Source organism: Hemibagrus wyckioides, linkage group LG14, assembly GCF_019097595.1.
Source record: "Hemibagrus wyckioides isolate EC202008001 linkage group LG14, SWU_Hwy_1.0, whole genome shotgun sequence".
Taxonomy (NCBI): domain Eukaryota; kingdom Metazoa; phylum Chordata; class Actinopteri; order Siluriformes; family Bagridae; genus Hemibagrus; species Hemibagrus wyckioides.
Window position 1 is genome coordinate 13297489 of NC_080723.1, and position 24777 is coordinate 13322265.

At 38.2% G+C, this 24777-nt stretch overlaps 1 protein-coding gene and 1 pseudogene across 3 annotated transcripts; both read left to right on the top strand.

Annotated features, from left to right (window-relative positions):
• The first annotated feature begins 289 nt into the window (after nt 1–289).
• lsp1a (lymphocyte specific protein 1 a) lies at nt 290–23945 on the top strand. 3 transcript variants are annotated; one of them, XM_058407945.1, is made up of 14 exons: nt 290–572; nt 6427–6573; nt 8739–9126; nt 9539–9681; nt 10554–10806; nt 10942–11082; nt 12729–12770; nt 13198–13241; nt 14555–14636; nt 15431–15571; nt 16391–16489; nt 17256–17348; nt 17448–17553; nt 23225–23945. In XM_058407945.1, exons 1-14 carry the CDS (start codon nt 514–516, stop codon nt 23248–23250), a joined length of 1764 nt encoding a protein of 587 aa, XP_058263928.1. In that variant the 5' UTR covers nt 290–513; the 3' UTR covers nt 23251–23945. The 3 variants fall into 3 exon arrangements, with proteins under 3 accessions (XP_058263928.1, XP_058263929.1, XP_058263927.1); XM_058407944.1 differs by having other exon boundaries at nt 292–572; nt 10551–10806; XM_058407946.1 differs by lacking the exon at nt 12729–12770 and having other exon boundaries at nt 10551–10806.
• Nucleotides 17560–23303, top strand: LOC131364683 (uncharacterized; annotated as a pseudogene).
• Nucleotides 23946–24777: the final 832 nt, after the last annotated feature.

Genomic DNA, 24777 nt, shown 5'->3' on the forward strand with positions numbered 1-24777 from the left:
ATAAAACAATCTGATTTCAACAGAAAACCCACGCCTTTGTGAGACAAGGATGATGGGTGAGACTGAGGTCTGCTGAGGGGGACCGGGGGCTGTGAAGGTGGATTAGTGGCATGGGGTGGAGGATATCATCTTACAGTTCCCCCAGGAGCAGCCACATGACCTCACTGAGCTGGAGAAGGGAGGGGGGAAAAGATGTTGAACTACAGCCTGAGGTCTCTCAATGAGAACCACATGCAAAAACTAGGCAGAGAGAAAGAGGGAGGAGAGGTGAACAGAGGAGGGGTGGAGGAAGGCTGTGACTAAAGCATGTCACTCCTAGAGGACTAAGCGTTGTGTGGATCTCACTTGATATTTTCGCCAGGCAGCGTTGAGGACAGGACATAGGAAAAGAGCTCACAGGAAGAGTGCTAGTTGTGTGGAGCTGGGAAAGACACACAGGAATACAAAAGTTCCAAAGAGAGAACAACTCTTTCAGCTCTAGTTCAGTAAAAAAGAGCGACAGAGGAAAGAGAGATGTCAAGTGCAATCTTGAGACGAAACTCCAGCAAGCAAGGCTTGCAGAACCTCCTTAGGTGAGTCTTTAAATGAGATGTAATTTAATACCGTAGTAGGGATTAGTGTTTACAGTAAAGCTTAACAGAGTGTAACAGGCACAGTGTTTGAAAACCATGTGATCTTTTTTTTAACAGTCTTTGTTCTGCATGAAAAGTCAAGATTTGTTAGTAGAGAATTTTTCTTATATGGTGATCCTATACCTTGTGCTACTAATTATTTCAGGTTTTATTCCAAGTCGTGAGTTTATTTTATTTGAGTAGTAGTTTATTTTTATAGAGTTTTCCGAGGTCAAATAACAATGTACCGCATTCCTTCAGGAAAATCAGTTCACCTTCAGCCCTTCATATTGATCTTAGATGGCTCACTATCAGTGCTGGTAAAGACATTTGTCAAGACTTGGTGAGAGAGTTTATTGTTTCTTCAGGATGTGATGTGGAGTTGTCGACATGGGAGGGTAAGGTCAGTATTTGGTTGGTGCAAAGGTCTTTTTACTAAAACTTGGCTGAAGTGACCACATGACCTTTGCCTGGGGTGACAAAAATTGGAAACACTGTTTCTCTGAAATGGGGATTTTCAGAGGTTCTGGGGCTTGTTCGGAATTTTAAGATTCCTCTGTTGGACTTTGAGCTTTAGGTTTCAGCTTATGCTATACATACAACATCTTTTTACCAAAATCAATACATATAAATAACTTAAATTTGTTGCTTCATACATTGCCTTGAACGTTTCCACACTTGGGGGTTTTTACAGCAATGGGGGTGGCGAATACTTGAATCGGAACTTTATTATTGTGTTTTTTATTTATAAGTTATTTTGCAAACTATATTGACATATAATCCTAATTAACACCATTACAGTTCCAGAACATTACAAAATATGGAAAACATTCAAGGGGGTGATAGTTGTGCAATACACTGGAGATTTAAGGGAATAATCACTTATCACACCTACATAACTCAATATACTTAAAGACTAAAACATGACCGTCAGCATAGTCTCATTCATGGGCAAATTTGCTTGAATAAGCATGACTCAGTTTGCATGAAATGTTCTAAAAACAAATGCTAGGATCATGAGCAAGGTTAGTGTTCATAACCCTTTCTTACAGTTCTGCAGTAAATGAAACGTCTCTCATTTTTGCGTGTGATCCGGATCAACATGGTATGTCGAGAACAAGTTGAGGACAAATGAGTAAAGCACTCCATGCATCAAGCCTGTATTTTGGAAGAGAACAGAGTGCTTTAGGCTCATCAGGGCTCGCACTGTATTCATATCTGCAGAAACAGGGCTTTGGGAGGATCAGGTGTACTTTGTCAAAGGCATTTCATGAGGTATACACAGGTTGCATTGTAGAGGGTGGATTCTTTTCCCTGGGCTTTTATAGGGCTGCCAAAACAGTTCTTTCTCATAGCTGACAAGTTGGATTTGCACTCAAATGCCCAGCATTCATCTTTTTTTTTTATTACTGTTTAGGTTGGACGACCTACCAGACATACTACTGATGATGCATGCAACGCTTCTGATGTTGTGCATACAGTTCACAGAAGTTTAAGAACCATTTCCTTTTCCCTTGCATGCTTTTCCCTACTTAAGTGTGTACGTAATCAGACAAGAAACACCATGATTCATAATAGGCCAGTGTAAAGCAGGCTATTCATCTTCACATACAGTCATTCTGCTAGAAACCTGTGTATATATTTCAGTATTTCACTCTCTTGGGTTCGACATGGAAAGCAATAGATAAAAAGTGATCTGGATGATGTATTGGGAGAATGCATAAGTGCTTGGCCATACTGCATACTTATCTACTGAAAGCATACAGTATACAGAGATGGATTATTATGACCTCTCAGACACTTGTAGGAAGGAATTGCACTAGCTTAAAGGAAAACAAATGCAGCTGTTAGGAAAAGTCTTCCAAGCTGCCTTACAATTTGTGGTCTCTGTTGCATTTACCACCACCACACCAATGGAAACAAGGAAGTATGTCATAAAATAAAGCAGATAAGAGAAAAATAGCGAAACTCTGGCTGAAAGGCAGATAAAAAACTGTTCGTGAGCTCAAGGCCCATCAATAAATAACATGGATATTTGCCAGAGGGGGCATGTGATGAATCATAGTGATCTGGAATGAATCAATGTAAGCAGAATCCCTTCTCTGTCTGCACTGGATCCACAGAGTGTTCAAATGAATGTGGTGGAACATGAATGTGGTGGAACATGTCCCACTAATGTAGTGTCCATAACAGTTTTGAGCTGATATGATCCTAGTTATGGTTTTTAATAATGAGACAATCTAGAGAATTTCATATAGGGACTGAAAGCTCAGCATACTCACTCATGCACATGAACAGACTTTCCTATTGTGGGTCCAGCCATGACTGAGCTGATCCCTGGCTTTTACACTGCCCTTGCCTCTGTTTACGATACTGTGATAAGACCTGCAGGAATGCGGAGGGGAACGTGGGGGGATAGGTGTTTGTGCTAAAGGGGCAATAAACTCTATGCCATCCTCCTGGCAGGGTGGCTTTACAAAAGTTGAAGGTAAACAGTCCTGGCCTTTATTACACTCAGCATTATTGTGGAACTTTTTTGCTGGAATACCAGTAGCGTACTCTATACTAAATATTATGCTAAATACTAAACCCATTCTGGTTCTGGGCTTCAGCAAGACCTCCTGTGCAGCTAGACAAGTGGTGCCTGTGGATTTTCAGACACAAGGCAAGACAAATGGGCTGTGCACAGTTTGTTCACTGTTGGTGTCTGGACACTGAGACATAACATGCTGACTGGCGTCTCTGAATGTCAAAAGACGTAACCCTCACTCCTTCACTATTTACATTACTCAAAGAAGTTTGAGTCCTTTGTTTCTAGTGGAGGATGGGTAAATAAAGATAGGACTATGTTTTTGGAAAATACCAGTTCTATTCAGAGAGATAAAGTCTATTTGTCACACCCATCTCTTTTCCACTGTTTGAATTACAAGCTGCTAGATGTAATAATTAGTGCGAGTTTTTGCACCGGGATTTTCCGCAAATGCTAAATTGGTGCTCTAGACTTTCCACAAGCTACTTTTCATACATGGGGGACTTGTGTGAGGATTTTGTTTAGTCTCTACTGTACACTGTCAGCAGGGAGACATTCAGCTGGTCTGGGTCAATAACTCTTTTTACTTTTCAAAAATGACTCACCATGATGACATCATCTGGCTCAGCTGCTTCCCCAGTCAGTGACCCAAACACTGTACACTCACTGATCAACTTATTAGAAAGGGTGTAATTTTTTCTTGTACTTTTGAAAAGAAAGGCAAAATAGAAAGAACCCCTTTCTGTGGAGGGTGTGTAGCTAGAAAAAAAAAAGATGGCTTAACATAGCTGTTGTGTTTTGTTAATCTGTTTTTCAGGAAATTTGATCGTTGCTCCATCTAAAAGCTGCTTACAGTGCAAAAATGTTATTTATCATTAGGTATAATCCTGGCTGTCATTTGGATTGGTTTTTCGATTGTTGCTTAACACCACATGGGACCTCATGTGCTGTAAGTACAAGTGTGTTAAACGCAACCAAATGAACTCAAGACCCTTAGTTTTTCAACTATTAAATCAAGGCAAGTACAGCGTCTGCTCTTATATTGTGCATTGTGCATGAACTATAGCACTGTGAGTTTCAAGAGGGTTCTAAATTTCATGCCTGTTCTGGGTTAGCTGACATCTTCCATATTGTTGGTTATTTTTCTTTGCTTGAAACAAGGCAGATTGCTGGAAAATGTTTGCAGGACATTCCCACCATGATAGCAGAATGAAATACAGGCATATCCATTATATTGCTTTATGCTACATAATGCCTTCATTTTCTGAAAGTATTATATGACTGAAAACATCATGCGACCCTAAAATAAAAACCAATAAATAATCTGAATGTACACGCTCATGTTTTGGGTTCAAACTGATCATAATAGTATAAACAGTCATTCTTGCAGTATTTCCGAAACCTACCATAATAACACCTTTTTATTACACTCTAATTCTTAGACCTGACTTCCAGCTAACATACACAAAAGACTGACCAAGCTGGCTGTGCAGCCAGTGACTCATTGTGTTCTGCTACAGGTTAAGGCTTGTTCTGGTGTGAATTAACAAATGCAATAATAGCCAAGTGAAAGCTAATGCCTGTACCCATTAGCAAACCCCCCCCACGCACACCTCCATGAACCACCCCCACCCCTTTTCCCAATCCATTCAGCCCCAAGGCTTATTTGCATTAGGCTTAGGAAGCTGAATCAACAATATTGAGAAAGGTAAGATACATCGAGGTGAGCCAGATACTTATGTCTTCTTTCTCTGTACTGAGAAATATCCAATTATAAAGAGTAAAGAATATTCTGGTCTTTTTTAGTGTGCTTAATTAGCAAGGGCGCTGTAGGCAATGACTAGGTAAAGGCTTGACTTAAATGAAAAGGTTTGTTTTTTATTGTGCAGAAAGGAATGAAATAACAGAGCAGTCTGTGAGCCTGTGGTTACTAGACAAATCACAGCAAGATGAATGACCTAATCTCCATCATGACGTCATGCACAAGGCCTGAGCCAGGAAATGAATAATAAGAGAGCATAAAAGTTTTGGTTGATTGCCACAAGCAATAAAAGTTTTGGTTGAACTTTTGATCATTACCACATGCATTTTCTTTTTCAATGATCATCTTAAACTTACTTTTATTCATCCTTCAATCTCTGATTGTGATCTCTGAATGAACATTTTAGAAACTTTACATTAAGCTCAATAGGCTTCTCTGTGTTTATGTGGCTTATAAATGTGCCTGAATGAAATATAACAGACTGAAAGTAAAGGGGTTTTGCTGCACCACTCCATCTGGTTTGTACCCTTTTACCCCTTCCCCTCACTTCCCAGGCCACTTTCTCTTCCTGTGAGAATGCCTGAGGACTTGTGTTGGCTTGGGCAGGCATGTTGAACTGCTGAAAAAGACTAGAACAAATGTTTCTTTACAGCATAATAGCTCATTCCAAAATGTTAAAGGGGTGGTAGCTGCATCTACGGTATGGTAGACCATTCCTGAATATAATCATTTATGGACCTCCCTTGTAATACATGGTCTTAGGGCATGTCATAAAAACCACTGGAGCAGATTGTCACTCTAGTGCTAAGAAGGTCTGGTATGCATTAATGGCCTATTAGTGACCTATATAAGCTCTTAAGTGATTCAGAAGCCAGATTGGTGTTTATTGTAATACGACACCCAGACACCCAGATGGAAGCTATTGGACAAGTCTCTCTACTCTGTCCCAAAGGGGAATGGGGTGATCTCTTACCAAAGAGGAAAAGCAACCGAGTTTCTCTGGCATACCGAGTAGCATCTCTTTTTAAACATATTATTTGAGAATTTACTAACATTATGACCTGTTACACAAAGCATTCGGGTTTAGTGTAAACTTTCTTCCCTCTACCACAACCACAAACATGTACACACACGTGCATGTTCATGTCCCAGGCACAATGGATGTGTGTGGCATGAATGTGCACGTATTTACAGGCTATGTAAACACAATAATATATCAACATCTCTGGTGTTTTTTTGTGTGTGGGATGACTTTGCTTAGTCAAGGCTGTTGCATGACCCTGACACAGATGTTCCATTGGCTTATTCTCTCATCATGAGGATATAACAGGCTATTGTTTAGAGAATCTTCCAAAGAAGCTGTGAATGATCCGGAGTGTCACTGGGCGCCATGTGGCCTTGGATTGGGGGTTGTTTCTTACTTCTTATGCAATAGAAAATAATGACACATTATTGGTTGGGGATATGCAAAAGCAATTGTGAATATGTATAATGATGACATTTGTCTGTCCTGTTTCCAACAGAGTGACGGCTCAGCGCAGTATTGAGGATGCGGAAGAGATTGAGAGGGAGCGACGACGCCGGGCACGAGAGGCTCTCAGAAAGGAAGACAGTATCAGCGGATCAGCCGGATCTCCTCAGGACAGCTCTGGACCCACCGAGGAGTGTCTGTAAGTCTGATTGTCAGAGGTGTTTTGCACATATTTTTTTTCTTCTTCCTAATTTCTTTTACTACATGGTGTCACAGCTTCCCTTTCATTCCTACCTAAGTAGTTAAGAACTTTTAGTATGCTAAAGCTCCATGCTCCATAGTGGGCTCCATGGCTGTCCTAGATTTTGCACAGCTTCCAGTTTTTATCAGAACAGAATAATTATAGCCTGTCTGCTTCATAGCTTTTAGACATGCAAAGAGAGACGCAAATTTTTTCCTCCAGAGTTTTAAGTGGAGAACATGTTGTTGGAGAGCACCCTGTAATTATGGGCTGATCATAGAAGAATCTTGGCTATGAGCTTTGAGCAATTTTGAGCACTTTCTTTGGGGACCATCACACTGTTATGCATTTTGATTCAAAATTCTATAATGCAGTTTTATGCAGCATATTACTTTCATAGGAATATATTATCTTACAAGTAACCAACAACCAGCAGCTTTTTTAATTTTTATTTATTTTTTTTAAAGATGTTTGCATCCATTCTAAGGGCAAAGTCTTCTGTTATGACTCACAAACAGAGTATTGCAAGTGTAGATCAAGCCTTATTAAACATGAACAAGACAAAAAGAGTATGGAATACTTGTAAACAGTAAGCTTGCAGATTGTGTGATCCTCTAACGGGCATAACCTGGACAAAGGAAGGAAAACAGGCAAAGGAAGTAGAATCGAACCAGAAAAACAGGATTGACACAAAACAAACAAACAGTGTCTCAGTAACATCACAGACATAAATGCTGGAGCAAGACTTTGGAAAATAAGGGTGAAAAGTCTACAGAATATAAAGGGAATGTCTATTAAGAACAGGTGTGGGCTGTGATTAGTCTGAAGCCTGTGACTAAGGGTTTGTTGAGGGTTTGCTGATTACTTGATAGACTGTAGTGTTGGTCAGCTGATATGGTATTAGACAGTAAATCATAGACAGTGTAGCTGTTGGGAAGTTTCATAATTAATGGATCATTCACAAAAATATGATACACATCTTCTGCATGTAGAGGGTTAGTCTTATAGTTATAATTAATTATGAGTAAAAAAATCTTTGTGGTATTAAAACTTATCCCTTGACATTGTATCGTATATATCATACATCCTATCTCTAAGCTGATGGAACATGATAATCCTTATCCATTTTCAAACCCAGACTTTCAAGGTGTGTTTAATCTTGTTTGTTGAATTAAATGTTCCTGAGGCTTTGATTGGTAATTTCTATTCTCTATAACATGCAACATTAGACTATGAGCTATCATGTGGTGTGTTTCTGCTGTCATTTCAGGTGTTGTCATATCAAGTGTAAAGTCATATCAGGTGTTATTCATACTGACATCTGTTACTTGTGCCTGCTTGCCTGTGGCAAGAGAACCAGAGCAACAACAAAATCACCTAAAAACCTCAATCACACCTCAAACATCTGCTTCCTCGGATTGCGTTTGAAGTCGAACGCTGGTGTTAATAGATGGAGTGAATGACGTCAGGGTGTAGTTTTATGACTGGATATTTGTATCTATGCTGCTGCAGGTCTTTGGGCTCCATATGTTGCTTTGCCATGTGAAGTCTGTTCATGCTTCGCTGGATGTTAACTTGAGCACATATCTCATAAAGTGATTATGGCCATTTTCTTGTTGCCATTGTTAAAATGTAACATCTCCCTATTGGCACCTAAATTTAATGGCTTCAGATGTGTTGTGCAATGTCAGAAGAACACAGCTGAGAGTCTATATGATTGTTCAGCTATTATAAAATTCTCAGATTTCACAGATTTTCACAGATGTTCCATTGCCCAGAGCCAGAAAAGCAAAAGCTCTAATTTTAGTGCCAAAATTATGTCATTAAGATTTGAATTGATAAAATATACTGTATCCTGTAATAAATTCAAAGAAACCTGAGAGGTTGAATAATTACAATTAATAAAGTACATATTTCAAATGAAAATAAAGTGAATGTCAAAGGATTAGCCACATAAAGCCTGAGCATATTATTTAATTACTTATATTTAATCATCCTATTAAATAACAATAAACAATACGTTATTCTGCTACCATAATAAAACTGGTAGCAAATGTATATAGTTACAAGAGTAAGGAATGGAGTTTATGAGCTGAAGATTTTGGCCCATTTTGTGTGTGCAGATTTGAGAGTGAACTGAAACCCAGCAGCTCTGGTGCACTGGAAGAGGATGAAGGTTTCAGTGACTGGACCCAGCGGTTGGAGAGAGGCAGACAGGTCAGGCAGGAGGAAAATGAGTCTAGAGAGGAGGACTTGGAGGTGGAGAGAACCATGAATGGAGGAAGCAGAAGAGAGGAGATTGGCTCCACTGTACTAAATCGACAGCATAAGGGACAAGGTGAAGTGGAAGAAATGGTAAAATACATTCCAGTGAAGAAGAGCAGTGAGAAGTGCATGCTGTTTGGAGACAAGACAAGCCTTACAGCCAAAGAGACACCCGAATGGAAAGAAGATGTAATCAGAGTTAACAGGAGACAAGTGGAGGAACCAAGGCTACACGTGGAAGATAAGGTAGGAGCTGACATGGTATGATTTTCTACAGCAATTTTTATTTTTGGGTGTGGAGGGTGGATGTGGGGGTTAGCACGTTTTGGCTCGCATCTCTGAAGTTGGGGGTTTGACTCACATCTTTGTGTTCTTGGAGTATGCATGTTCTCCCTGTGCTCTGGGGGTTACCTCAGGGTACTCTGGTTTCCTCCCATAGTCCAAAGACATGCGTTGGCTTCTCTAATTTTTTTTATAGTGTGTGAATGGGTGTGTTAGTGTGTGTGCAGTTGTGCCCTGTAATGGGTTGGCCTCTGGGATAGCCTCCAGGTTCCCCATTACCCCGTGCAGCATAAGCAGTAAAGAAAATGAATGAATGAATATTTGTATATCTAACATAGAAAATCTTATTATATTTTTGTATTGGTTAAATTATCAGGTGAAAGAAGTGAGAAAAGAAGTGAAGGTCTCATACACATCTAAAGTTTTCCTGCAGCAAGATAGAACACCCACCAGTCACAGTGAGGATCCTTCTGGAGAGGAAGTGACATCACATCTGCTCAAAACTAGAAAGACTACAAGGTGAGTTTCATGTTAGTCAAAGAACATTATTATGCAGTATAAGTTTAATGCTGTGTATACAATATTTATAGAGTTATGTATATGACACAGAAAATCCAGGTACTGGAAGCAGGAAAATTGTTCCTGCTTTTCCTGCTTTACTGCTGGTCCAGTACCACAACAGAAAGGATACACAACATAGTTCTGGTTATTAGTTGATCATTAATACATGTTTTAACTTCCTTTCTATTACTTTAAGCATTAGGTATGGCTTATTATACCATAGCACTTGAATCTGATTAGTTAGCATGGCTCTGACATTAGTCCTGGTTGCTCATTCTGATGTTATCAGTTCCACAGTAACATCTTACACCAAGACTTTAAAATGTATGTGATGGTTGAAATAGTGAAGATTTCAGTGAAAAGAAGTTTTCCAGGACAAAGGGATTTTTGACTTTTTTTTATTTTATTAACTTCAAGAGAGAGAAAAAAGTACAGACAATTTACAACTGTAAAATTTAACTACAAATGAATAAAATGGCATCTCGTTCTTTGATGAATAAAATAACATCCCATTGTGTTTTATTCCTTAATTTAATGTAGGAGGTTGTAGTTTGTTAATGTTAACAAATGCAGTAAATGATGTTAGTTATATAAACTTTAAAGCATTACCAATCTCCACTTAGATGACTCAGAACCATATTACATCATTATTGACTGGCTAAGAACTTTTTTCTTTCCTAAAGAAATCGGTGTGAATTTCCTGGAAGAGCTAAATAAAGAAAATAGCTGACGTTGTATTGTCAGACACAGCCTTTTGCCAGGGGACTTCCAAAACAGCCTGCTGTGAATGATATTTCATGACCCTTCTTCCTCATGTTTTCCTCCAGCAGGATCATAGGTCAAGGCTCAGAGTTGAGGGAACAGGCAGGGGCCAATCTGGAGACAGAGCAGAAGTTGGAGAAGATCCGGCGGAGCCACCAGGAAAAGGAAAGCCAGGAGCTGGAGCAGCTTCGTCAGCGGCAGGCTGAGGCCGAGTTGGAGCTGGAGGAGCTCAAGAAGAGGAGAGAGGAACGCAGAAAACTGCGTGAGGAAGAAGAGCGCAGAAAGGAAGAGGAGGAGCAGCAGCGTCTTGAAAAGGAGGAGGTAATAGAAAAGAAAAGCACACACAAATATAATATTCATTAAGACATTCATGACACTTTTATACAGAGATGGGTTGGATATAATGAGAGCAATGTATGTGGTTTCTAATAATAAACTGTGTGGAATGTATCACAGGAAGAAAGGAGGCAGATGAAGGAAAATATTGAGAGGAGAAGGATGGAGGCAGCTGAAAGGAGGATGAAGAGCTTCAATATGTCCTCTCCAGATGGGGATGAGTCATTCAACCCTCTCAGTCCAAAGAGTCCCACTTTCAAGGTAAATAACAAAGCAGTAGTGTGTGTAGTCCAAAATTTGACTATTTATATGTACTGTAAATTTAACTTTATGAAATGGAATTGATTAAAAGATTTGTTTTTCCAGATGATAGATTCCATGTAAATTTGTAAGTTGCATGTGTGTGGTATGATGTGAGTCCTTTTGTGTGGCCTTTTTACACTTTATTGGATTCACATTAAGTGCACATATACTCTCTCATATAAAAAGGGTTCAATCTTAAAGGCATATTTGATTGGTCCTTTGGGGGGAACCTATAAAGCTTCTGTGTAGTTTTCCAGTTAACAACAACAAAAAAAGATATAATTCTTAACAATCCGAAGAACCTTTAAGGAATCCTTTTTTCTAAGAGACTAGGCTAAAAGATTGTCTTGTGATAACGTACATTACACTTTTAAGTATACGTTTGTACCGTTGTCCACTCTGTAATCTCTCTGTGTGTTGTATTGTACAATACATCCTGACATCACCAGCATACATCACAATTCACATTACACCGTGTGCCCTTTTTATCTTGTTTCACCAAAATGTATATATAAATGATACTACCTTAATCTTAGACTTAATTTTGAGTGTGAATGCACCGTTATAATGCTGCTGTATGTGCCTCTTTGCTCTAGTTGTACCACTGCATGCATCTATCATATAAATTACTGTTTTCATTTGTACACTTAATACAATTGCTTTCTAAAAGGATTTTCATAATGAACTGAATTTTTAATCTCATGGCAAATTATATTTCAGTATATGACAACTGTGTGGTGCCTGGGAAAACCCTTCATCTGATGATTTTTAAAAAAAGAAATGACACTATAATAATACAATATATAGTTGTTGTTTTTATTTTTTTCCCCAAGTAAAGGAGTAGTATTTTAAAGTCTGCAAAGATACACAAATGATCTAAAAGCAGCTGCTGTTTATTGGTTTAATTTGAATTTAATGTACGAAACGAGTACAAAACAACTACAGAAATAATAGATCTGTTTACACACATTTATCAGAGATGATATGTTTAGGGTGGAAAATAAGTACTCAGTGATCACAAGCATCATCCATGTTGTTGTTCTAGTCTCATTCCCTGAGGTAAATGCCAATAATAGCATTTGATCACTGTCCTCTTTTACATCTAAAGTACTAAAGTGCTTAAATAACTACTGATGAATTCAGTCACTTTTGGTGATTGACATTAAAACATCAAACCTTCATCTGCTGCTATCTCTATAGTGTAGCTTGTCAAACTGATAGTTTAAATTGTTTGCAAACTATTAGCCCTTCAATTTCAGTGTAGCTTACAACCAACAACCTGTTCAATGCAATTTAATCTTTAAGCTGCTACGGCTTTGCTTTTCTTGTAATGTATCAAAAGGCTTTTACAAGTTAATATTAAATATTAAGCACACAACATTTTGGTCAAAAGCTCAGTTGTATGCTATTTGTGGTATTAACATCCAAATTGGTAACATCAGTAATATCTAATGGGTTTTTTCCCGGTCCTCACACAAATATGCATGTTTCTTCACTGTTGGTCTACAAGTTCTATTTGTACTGTGGGTTGGTGGTTAGCTGGTGTTTCTGGTGCTTCACATCTGTGGTCCTGAGCTTCCTTCTGCTTGCATGTGCAATTTCAGAGAGAGCATGAAGAGAGATTGACAGCTGAAAGTACATGCTCGGTGAGTTGGGGATCAAAAAACCAGCAGGCTTGACAGCAACACAAGGGCATCTTTTGCGAGGTTGAAGTGAGAGTCACTGAGCATACACACTGATAGTTTGTTTGCTTTGAAGTACAGGATCAGGGAAAGAACTGTGTAGGTCCTAAATCTTTTCCCACCTGATTATTCATGTTTATACTCAGCTTTTCACTTCCTCATAGCTGATTCTCTTAAACACAAAGAAAGCAGTAAAAATAAAAATTTTTTTTTACCAAAATCTCATGAATATAGGAACTAGGGCCACAAGTATGCTTTAATGCAGGGCAGCTAGATCTTAATTTTCAAGTTTCTTATGAGAATGAGAGGGAAAAATAATGGAATGGAATGTTAACAACACCAGCCACTGAATTGTAATACTTTCCTCTTTTCTTCACTGCTTCCTCCACAGATCATAGACAGAACCGAGTCCTTGAATCGGTCTTTAAAGAAAAGGTGAGTTTACCTAGCCTTATCAGTCACCACAATGCATGTCCAACTCACATATTTATGCGGTGGCAAATTATTCTTGGTGTGTAAACTCAGTCTTGAGCTGACTATAAATAACATTAGAACAAAAGGTTGGCATTTGAGCTAAATGACCGATGTCTAAAAGTAAACATTGACATAGGTGCTTCGGTGCATTAGGTCACTTTCAAATGCTGTTAGTTCATCACCTTTGTTAGCAGTGATTTATGGGTCGGGTAACATGGTCCAGATGTGGAAAATGTGTGTCTTTCCTCTGGTGGCTTGTGAGATATTGTGGTAGACTCAGGCCTGGCTCCATGCGGTCTGAGGCAGAAACTTATCAGTATTCACAACTCTTCGAAATGTAAAGTTGGCGAGTTATTATGAGCAAAATGTCCACTTTTGGGATCCAGGAATGATTTAATACAAGAAACAGATGGGAGACGGAGGCAGAGTGAAGCTGATGTCCTTATGGATATTGTGTCACAATATATTTGCTGGATTTCAGCATTAATACTTATTATTCTAAATATGATAATCTCTTTGCATTTGTATCAAAAAAGATGACACAGTAGTACATGTCACTATATGAATGGTTAAAACCACATGACAGCAAAAGGTAAGTAGGAGGATATGAGTTACTTTATATTGTCTTCCAGTTGGCAGGATGACATTGCTTTTCATGTATGTCAGTTTTTCCCTTAAGACAACTCAGTGGTATGATTTGTAGACTGCATTTGTCATGGGAAAGCATTTCGTCATCTCTAAAGGAGCTAAATAATCACCCGCATGTATCACTAATGACTAACACATGTCTCCCACATACTCACTGGTTTAATTTCTTACACATATGAATTGACTGGCATGTGAATAATACAGTCTAAAATTTCCCAGCCAATTTTGAATGTTCACCCTATTTTCCTCCCACAAACGTATATTGCTCAAACTTGTAGCACAAAATACAAGAGTCCAGCATTTTGCACACGTGTAAGCCTGCAATCCCCAACATAGTTTTTTAGAGATTTTGGTTGGCTAGTGTCGGCAGAAAGGGAACTCAAAGTCAACAATAAGAGTGTGCTATAGACACTTTGAAATGATAATGAGTGAATAGTAGCTACAATATCCACTTTCATTGTGGGGACATTTCACAAAACTGATGAAAAAGTAATACTCCACCTGGGATAATCATTCCTATTATTCCTTTCTGGGCTCCTGGCCAGATGATGAGGTGAGGTTTAAAGCTTGTATGTGTCATGTAGTTGTTGACATGCCCTGACCAATTTTCTTTATTTTGGAAACAGCAACAGCTTTAAGAAAACTCAGCCACCGCTACTCCTATCCAAGATCGATGACAAACTGGAGCAGTACACTCATGCTGTGGAGGTGGGTTGTCATTCTCTTACTTTTACATTCAAATCCCATTCTTACGAAGAAGCATTGAATCGGTTGATTCCCATTCTGCATTAAGAAATCTGATCCTAGATTAGCACAGTCCAGCAATAAGAAGTCTGATCGTACATTGCTATTCAGGACACAGATCCCAGCTAAACATTAAGAAGGACTGGATTATGGATAAGAGGGTTGGGGGTTCATGCCCCAGCACTGCCAAGATGCCACTGTTGGGTCCTTGAGCAAAGCCCTTAACGCACTAACACTTGGTAAATCTTAGAATAAGAAGTATTAAGAACCCAGTATTAAAAAATCAGATCATAGTTTTGTATAAAGAAGTCTGGTCCTATACTTTAAAACATAAAAAACTTAAGCTTAAGAAAAGTGCTGAATGCAAAACCCCAATTTAAATGTTTTTTTTATTGTTTCTAATAATAGTAAAGTGTATTCACAAGCTCTTTCATCAAGCTTTTATTTTAAATGGCATGTGCTCTAATGTTCTTTGAGGTACTTTGCCATTACCTGCCTAGTAGTTTGTCATTTAAAATTTGATGTGACTCCATGGCAAAAACTTATTTGCTTGGTGGTAAGAGGGTTTCTGAGCTGTGTGCTATAGCATGCAATCTGAAGACAAACAACCACAACATATTCTTGTGTTGAATTTTGGATGAAGACAGATGAATGTTGATTAAGGGGAGGAATAAGTAAAAATTAGAGCCATCTCTCACCAAATATATCCATTACTTATTGGTTTATGGTAACCGGACACTGTTATTTTTGTTCTGTAGATCTCATCAAAAGAACCAAAGACAGCCAAGCCAGCTGCAGTGGACATGCCCAGTGTTCCTGAACCAGTGGTTACCAAAAAGAACCTGTTTGAAGCAGGAGAGGCCTGGAACCAGGGCTCACCCAAAGGAACTCCATCAAAGGTCTGAAAACAACCATACACACATAAATACAAATAGCAATACAGAGAGAAATGTTTAGTCAAGAAATGAAAACCTATATGGAATTTTGTCATTATTGTGCAAACGTCCTCCGAGAACACCTGTTTCTCCAGGGCTGTATGAGTAACACACTACTGCCAACGGCTTTATTTCAACACAACAGAAAGATATTGTGACGGAAATCATATGCTGCACAAAAGAAACATTTGTTTTATATATATGCTGTCATGAATGCTGATGTTCTCAGCGGTGATTTAGCAAATGAGCTCAGTGTGTGTGATGACTCAAAATGACAAGTTGATGTCAAAGATGATTCAGATTCCACTAATCAAAGTCATATTGTAATAAGAATGTCACAATGCGTAGGGTTGCTGCCTCACAGGTCCTTGGCGTTGTTGCTTCAGGGTCCTTGGCTTGATCCTAAGCTCAGGTTATTGTCTGTTTTGCATTGTTTTGTATGTTGTGTGGGTTTGTTGGTTCCCCCCATCCCAACCCACCCCCCTTGTGATTTCTTGGGATCTACCGCAACTCTGACCAGGATAAAGCTGTTACTAAAGATAAATGAATGAACACTGTAACAAGTAAAAGCAGCTTGTCATGTGAGGAAGAATGGCAGGAAAAAAGGTTACATTCATAAACCCCAAAATATCCAATTAGATGGACAATGGGACAAAACATGGAGTTTGCAAATTTGGTCTCCTCCTGCAGTTTTTCTGACACAATATTTCCTTTCCTGTGTTTTTCCCTTAAGACTTTTTAGTTGAACATCTATAGACTTATTGTGTGTTGTGTGTGCTTTAGGACACTGACGGACTGAAGGTGGGTGTGGCTGATCTGATCACTCAGTGGGTAAAAGGAAGCCCAGAGGGCATCAACAGACACGCGCAGTCCAAAGCATGTGTAAGAGTCTGCTGACTAGGCTTCTAGTCATATCATTCCATCACTGTAAACACAATGAACTCTCTGCATGAAGATCACCAGAGGCACAATACAGAATATATAGCTATGCACTGCAAAGAGTGAAAAGATTTTGAATACAGTACAACTGATCTAATATTTGTGGTTATAATGAATTAATGTAATATAAGATTATTGAACATATTTCTAGACATTTGTACTACTTTTTGTAATAACTTTTTTTTTATATATATTCTATTGGAAGATGATGTTGCTTCTTTCTTGAAATAAATGCCTAAAAGTAGCAAAATTATCTGCTAACATTTAAAAAAAATGTCTCGAAATAATCTTTTGGTTGGTTTCTTGTAATCTTATAATAGGAAATATTATTTAAATGTCTCTATATTCAAGACATTTTAACTTGCTCTTCTGATTTTTGCTGTGCATGCGAGAATACATCAAGACCTCTTTATCTTTTCTGCTTCCAGTTTCTGTTTTCTGCTTCTTTCATCTGCTTCCTTATCTTTCTATCTTAAGGTAAAATAGACTCATTTCATTCTGATATGAAATGCTTATTTGCAACAGATGTTTACTGTAGTAGCAGATGTATTTGAGGGAGTGTTGTTCAACTGGCACTGACTTTGCATTTGTTGAGATCGTTCTTTACACTGCCCCCTGGCGGTCTAATCCTTTCATTGTTAGTTTTTGCAGTGTTTTGTTTTATTGTTCTTGAGAAAAGCCTCCAAGATTGTTCTGTGCTTCTTCTCAGGATGTTAAAGCAGGAGATGTGCTCCAGAAGAAGAACATGTGGGAGATCATAGGGGAAGGATCAGCCACCGGGCGATCAGGACAAGCAGGGAAGGTACATTATGAATTTCCTTGCTGTTCCTCTTATACCTTTTTTTTAACCTTCTTACTGTTATTCATTAAGTGTTATATATCTTTTCTTTTCATTTTTTAGGGCACTTCTGGTAAACGCTACAAGTTTGTTGTGACTGGCCATGGCAAATATGAGAAGATTCCCATTGATGATGACCATTACAGTGATTATCCAAATGGCAAATCAAGTAAGGAAGTATAATATTGGCATATTTAGTTTCACAATGAATATTAATTTTCAAAACAGTCTAATACTTACATTTTATTTGGCTGCACATTTGCAAAAACCTTGTTAATAATATATTATTAACCGAATATATCCATGCCCAATCTTCTCCAAATGAGCAATTTTTATTACAAAAAATATAAAACATTTAGTCTAGCACCTTAAAATGCAAAGTATTTTACATACCATACAGAGAATGTGTACCCATTCTGATTTATAACGACAGACCGACACACACACACACACACACACACACACACTCAAGAAAAGGGCAAATCATACAACATGGACAGTTAACATCTAATTTTAACATTAATGTAGTCGGAACAATCAAACCAAATATTTTAGCCATGCATAACAGCTGACAGTATACTCTCTTGCATCATGTAAACACTTTTTCAGTGTAAGCTGCCTGGCACACTTTAGTCACATAAAGCTTCTTGTAGACCTGACCTGGTCATCATTTTCATATATATATACGATCTGTGGTATGTTCAGGCTGTTTTTCTTTCTCTCATTTCCATCCAGACCTTCTTTTATTTCCAAGTGTATATTATCTTTCATTTGCCCTCATTCCACCCATCCAGCTAACCACAACATTCAAACACCTTGTAAATACTGTTTCTTCACTGAACATACAATCAGATCTTTGTCTCACAGGCATCGTTATACAAAGCAGCAAATAAAACAATAGAAAAGAAAAGAAAACTTTAAAAAGCTCCATTTTGACTATAACAATGTGAAATAATTATTGACCTCTTTGTTAGGAACATCTGTACACTTGCTCATTCTTGCAATTATACTGCCAGTCAAGTGCCAGCAATGTATCACATAAAACCATCTAGAAGTTCATCGGCTAATGTTTACATCAAACATCAATACTGGGGAAAAAAGTGTTATCTCAGTCGGTTGGTGGTTGTTGGTGCCAGACAGACTGGTGTGAGTATTTCAGAAAGTGCTGATCACTGAGATTTTCACACACAGTCTCTAGAGCCTAGAGTTTAAACAAAAAACAAACAAACTCCAGTATGCAGAAATACCTTGTTTGTGTGAGAAGTCAGAACAGCAGAAAAGTACTGCTGTTTCAACAACATTTTTCTTCAGTTTCACTTGATTTTTATGATTTTATGCTTTGTGCTGCAGTCACTTGGTCGGCTGATTGGACGAAGCAGCAGGTGTACAGTTGTTCCTAATAAAGTGGACAGTGCGTGTCGTGTATTTTTCAACTACATGTGAATGCTTCAGAGATAAAGTGAAGATTCCATGATGCCTGCAAATCAAATTAGCATTTTCTATTTCTGCTATAAAACTCTCCCTCCTTTCTAAAACCTGTTTTGATTTTTTAAAACTTTATAACCTCATGTCGCTCAAGCAATTTCAGAGACCATTTATAAAATAAAGAAGCTCTGAAGACTCAATCGTTTCATTTTTTTTTTTTTTTACCACATTTTTTGCCACATTTTATCTTATTGCCAGAATAATACGGAGTGAATGAGGTAAAACAATATGCTTTTCCTATGATTCCTTTGTGTGAGTCATACAAACACATTACATTCACTTTCTTATTAAATTTCAACTTTAAGATAGTTGAATTGTGATAAACAGAACTGTACACAATTACTGGAAAAATACAGTATCCTTGGCAATTCTATTACTTATCACCTAGACAACAGTAGTTTTCATGGTAGAGAACCCTTTGGCTGTTCTATTAAAGTCTTTTGGTTCTTCATCTTTATTTTTGCGGCCTATGAGACCCATCTCAAACACTGTTGCAATCTTTGTCACTGGTCGAGAAGCTGCCTCTTTCAGTCTCCTGGCATCAAATCGAGGACTGTACAGGAGAACTGGAAGGCGATGTGCAAATGCAGGAATTTCTTTCGGTTTATCTGATTGAGCCTCTTCATTCTTTTGTGCCTCGGTTTTGCTGGCTTCAATCTGTTGCATGATACTCTCTTTGGTTGCAAACATTTGGAAGAGGACAGCGTCCCACATTTTTGTGGCCCTAGGGGCATCTTTACTCTCTTTTTCACTAGTCTTATCAGTTTCTTTGTCTTGCTTTTCCTGCTCACTTGTTTCCTGAGCAGTTCCATCAACGACATCTTTCTTCAGTTCTGGCTCGGCAACAGGAAACTTGGGTTCCTCCACCTCCACCACTAGGTGTTTCTTGAGACGAGACCAGCCACTGAGTTTTGACTTCAAGCCTTTTGGTTTCTGAAAGGCCTTTAGGAGAGGCTCTGCAGCTGGGAGAATGCCATTCTCCTCATTTTCTGACTTAGCCTCCTTTGGTATGCTGTCTTTTGGTGTTGATAAATCATCTTCACCAGGTTTAACTTTGTCCTTCTGGTCATCCTTTGGCTTGGCCAGAGGCTTATCTTCTATTGTTTCAGTCACAGGTATTTCAGGAGCCTTTGTTGGAGGTTGGGCAGATAAAGATTTCTGTTCTTTAATCCTCTCCAGTAAAGACATACGAGGCTCTGCTGTCTTCTGTGGTTTTGCACTTATTTTTGTTGGCTTTGAACTTTTATCTGCATTTTGGTCAGGTGTTACAGCTTTTACAGTTTTTACAGATGGTGGTTTTGGCTGAGTTTCAGGCTTAGGAGTTTCCTTTAATATAGATACAGGTGGCACTGTCTTTGGTTTAGACGTGTCATATGTTGGAGTGCTGACTCTTTGTATTACAGGAATAGTGGTCACTGTCATGTGAGCCTCTGACGGTGGTGTGTCAACTTTAGATACAACAATAGTTGGAATTTTCACTCCAGGAACTTGAGTGGCTTTTCCCTTTGTTTCCATTCTTTTGGATGTAGATATATCTTGCTCCACTTTTGGCTCTGCCTCTACTCTTGGCATTGCAGTCTCTGAGACTTCATCAAATGGGGCAACAGGGGTTACATTTTCAGTAGCAGCAGAAATGGATGGGGAGATTTGATCCACTGATGTTTTGGGACTCTCTGGCTTTTCTTTCAAAGCGGGTCCATGTGTTGCCTGTTCTGGAGTGGCCAGTGACGTAGCTCTAGAGATACCAAATGTAGGTGTATAACTTTGTATTCCCCCATAAGCAACATATTCAGCTGGGGTTAATCCATAATATTTTGTTTTGGTTTTTAACTTTGGTGATTTTGGTTTTTGGCCTGCAATTGGAGGTGCAGCTGGTTTTTGTTGCCCCAGTAAGGGTTTAACAGGTCCAGAAAACTCAGAGTTTGGTGTTTGGGAACTTTGATACTCAACTGTAGGAGTTAGAGGTTTAGGGCCTTCATGTATGCTGGTCACTGAGATTTGGGATTCAGTGGTCTCTGTAGTTTTTGAAGCAACTTGTACTGTGACCTTTGGCTTTGGCAGTTCAGGTTCTCCTGGCTTTTCAGAAGGTGGTCTAGCTTCTGAAGTTTCAGATGTTTTTATTTGGACCTCACTATTTTGTATGGATGCTGAAAGATTATTTAGCTTTATTTTCTCAGTTTCTTGAGGAATTTCTTCACTTGGCCCAACTAAACCTGAAGTTGGTGTTTTGGATCTTCTGCCCTCCATATACACAGGAGAGACAGCAAATAGAAGTGGGTTGGGTCTTGAAATTTCTATAACAGGTGTCCTAGCAGGTGAAACATGATATGACGGTGTCTTTGGCCGCCCTGATGGTGTTTTTGATGGTGAAAGATCAAATGTTGGTGTCCTTGTTCTTGTCAGGGTTCTGCCCCTTGTTTGCTCAGTCATAACTGTTGCATCACTTTTTATCTCAGATGTTGGTGTAGTACCTCTCATAACCTGTAAAGCTGGAGTAGTCACAGTCTTTATTTCAGAAATTGGGGTCATTTCAGCTGTAGGTGTTAAACCCCTTTTAATTTCAGCTGTAGGTGTTAAACCCCTTTTAATTTCAGCTGTAGGTGTTACAACCCTTTTAATTTCAGCTGTAGGTGTTAAACCCCTTTTAATTTCAGCTGTAGGTGTTACAACCCTTTTAATTTCAGCTGTAGGTGTTAAACCCCTTTTAATTTCAGCTGTAGGTGTTACAACCCTTTTAATTTCAGCTGTAGGTGTTACCACCCTTTTAATTTCAGCTGTAGGTGTTAAACCCCTTATAATCTCAGATGTAGGTGTTACACCCCTTTTAATTTCAGCTGTAGGTGTTATAGCCCTTTTAATTTCAGCTGTAGGTGTTACAACCCTTTTAATTTCAGATGTAGGTGTTGTGACTCTTTTGATTTCTCTAGTTGGTGTTTTCTCTCTTTTTAACTCTGAGGTTGGTGTGACAATCCTTCTAACTTCAAATGTTGGTGTCGGACCTCGTAGCACCTCAGCAATGGGTGTTCTACTCCTTGGCATTGTTGGTGAGGATATATACTGAGATGTTTTTAATGTCGCTGTTTTAGAAGTGTAATTTGTAATTTGAGGAACATCGAACATAGGTTTTGAGGTTGGCTGAGGACTTGCAGCTTTAGAGATGATAAAAGTGGGTGGAGCCAGAACATTATTTGTTTGCTTTACTGCTACATAAAGTGGTATTGTAGCAGTAGGCTGGATTATCTCAGATGTAAGAGTTAAAGATGTTGCTGTATAAGAAGAAACTAATGGTGCACCAGCAGGTATGGGAGAAGTTGTATATGAAAATAGTGTGGTTGACTGATGTGGTGTAACATAGGGCTGTGGGGAGAACCTTGCTGGTGTGATGTAAGAACTGCTGCCATGATGAGGGTAAGGGGATGGTGAATGCTGATACAGTGGCCTGATGTTGAAACGTGGGTGCAGTGTACCTCCATAGATTGGTGTTTCTGGTGTCTTGGGTGGAGTTGAGTGATCACTGTACTCCAGGTCAGGACTGGCCTCAGTTACTGGAGAGAGGCATGAGCGGAAAGGGGCAGGTGTCTGGGAAGCCTGGGTAGCAGCTTTTTTCTTAGCACTTTTCTTAAGTAACTTCTGGAGCCGGACATTTTCTTTTCCAGGTTTAGGAAGTAGAGGGGGTGGGTACTGCTGGGATAGCAGGCCTGCTTGGGCAACGTTGCGGATATTTACAGCCATAAAAAATGTCGGCCCCCTGGAACAAATAGGAAAAATATATTAGTATATATAGTTTAGTGTACAAGTGTATGCTCCTCATGGGGTTTGAATTGAAACTAAAAGAAAGAACAATGGTTCTATTATAGAATTAACCTTCAAAGATATAATTCCATAATGAGTGTTTCCTGAAACAAGATAACAGTTTACAACAAAACATAATATGAAATACACTGAAAAATATTTTGAACATAAAGTTTGCCATCATCCTCTCAGTTTGTGAGAGTGAATATGCATGGGATTGTACTAAGTAGCAGATCCAAAATCTGTTTACTTTATACATGAATGCTGTTGGCATACAAACATTTTGGAATATACAAAAAAAAAACTAAAAAAGGGAGGGAAATGCGAACTTTTGACCAGATATAATTCATTTTATTATGAATATCTTAACATACCTTACTTTGCTACTTAAAACACAAAACTATACTGTTGCTATAAATTAAAATGTCCTAATTGTATTTAAAAATTAGATGCCTTTTAAGAACACATACATAAGATTTATTTCAAAGAGTATAAAATACCTATTAAAGCACAGTGTCTTGAGATGACCCATGACTAAAAATGACTTTTTGTTTGTTTTTTAGGGGACCTGTGCCACAACGACTTGTAAAAGCCTGTTCCATAATACCATGTTATGGTGATTTGGATGATTTACAATGACGCTATTAATTACAGGTTTTACCTTTACATGCATAAATGACTTTGACTCACTGAGATGTCTAGCAGCAAATTTTAGTAGAGGGTGGATCTTGTTATCATTTGTGTCACATATATATTTGTATTACTATGTCATGAAGCACATCAAGTTTACATCACCTCTTTTCATCTCTCCTTGATCAGAATGTGTCCACACATGTTTCCAGACCCCAAATCAGATTCTAATGTATGCTATTTTGTCAGTATGGTTATGTATATGTAAATAGGATGTTAGAAGAAATACAAAGATCATTGTTATATTTTGGAGTTAGACCCAACCCTAAATGTTGTGGATGGATTATGGTTTGGAACCAAACAGTAAAGTTAGGCTTTTCAAAGTTTCTTTTATAAATAGAATAAATACTACAAAATAGAGGATAGAGGTTTGAGCCTTTCAGGCTTTCACTAGTACATGACACTAGTATATGGGGTCCAGTTCGTCACTGAGTATAGTCAACCATGGTTAAGAAATATCCTTCATTTATACCTAAACACTGGAGTTAATCCACTTTACTATATTTATGAAAAACAATGATGATCATTTGCACCACTAGTCCACTCCATACAGTATCACAGCATGGTTAAAGATTTTCCTGATTTTCTTAAAAATATATATTTTGAATGTTCTACCAATGAAACCCTTTTCTATTGTACTAGTATTTTGATGTAATAAATTTTACCTTTTTATTATTAAATTCTTTTGTTTGCTGTGTTATTTATTATTATTATTATTATTATTATTATTATTATTATTATTATTATTATTATTATTATTATTATTAAGCAGTTTGTGTAGTGTAGTGTAGTAGTCTGTAGCAGCCTAGACATGAGTTAATATTTATTACACACACCACTTCTGGCATAACACCACACCTCAAACACTGAAGAGTTCCTTAGCCTAATTTTAGGAGGCATAGGCGAGGCAGAGTTGTCTGCTCCCTGTCACATAGTCTGGTTTCACCCCAATATATAAAATAATGCCTCAGTCCTGTTTTCACCACATGGGGCAGTTACAGATCAGGACGCAGATTGGTTTAAAGTTGGGCGTATTATAAATTACAGACAGTTGACACCTAATCACATACAATACCATGCATATGACAGCAGCAGCTGTCTATCAACATATGTGACAGACAGCCACTGCTGTTCACATAAGATATATCATATAGTATTATATATAGTATATATTGAGTTTGAATTGACAGGATTTACTGTAAAACCAAGTTCTCCCTTTGTTTAGGGATTTGTGTTAAGTTAATTGAATGCTGCTGAGGACAAGCCTAGACAGACTTCAATTTCTGTTCTTTCCTAATAAATAAGCAGAACAATCATTTATATTTTGTAATCAAATTAACTTATTCAATCCTGTCTAATTGTGTAATTTATTTATTTATTTTTTAATGTGGAAATATTATTGAAATGAATCTATAGAGCAGGGTGG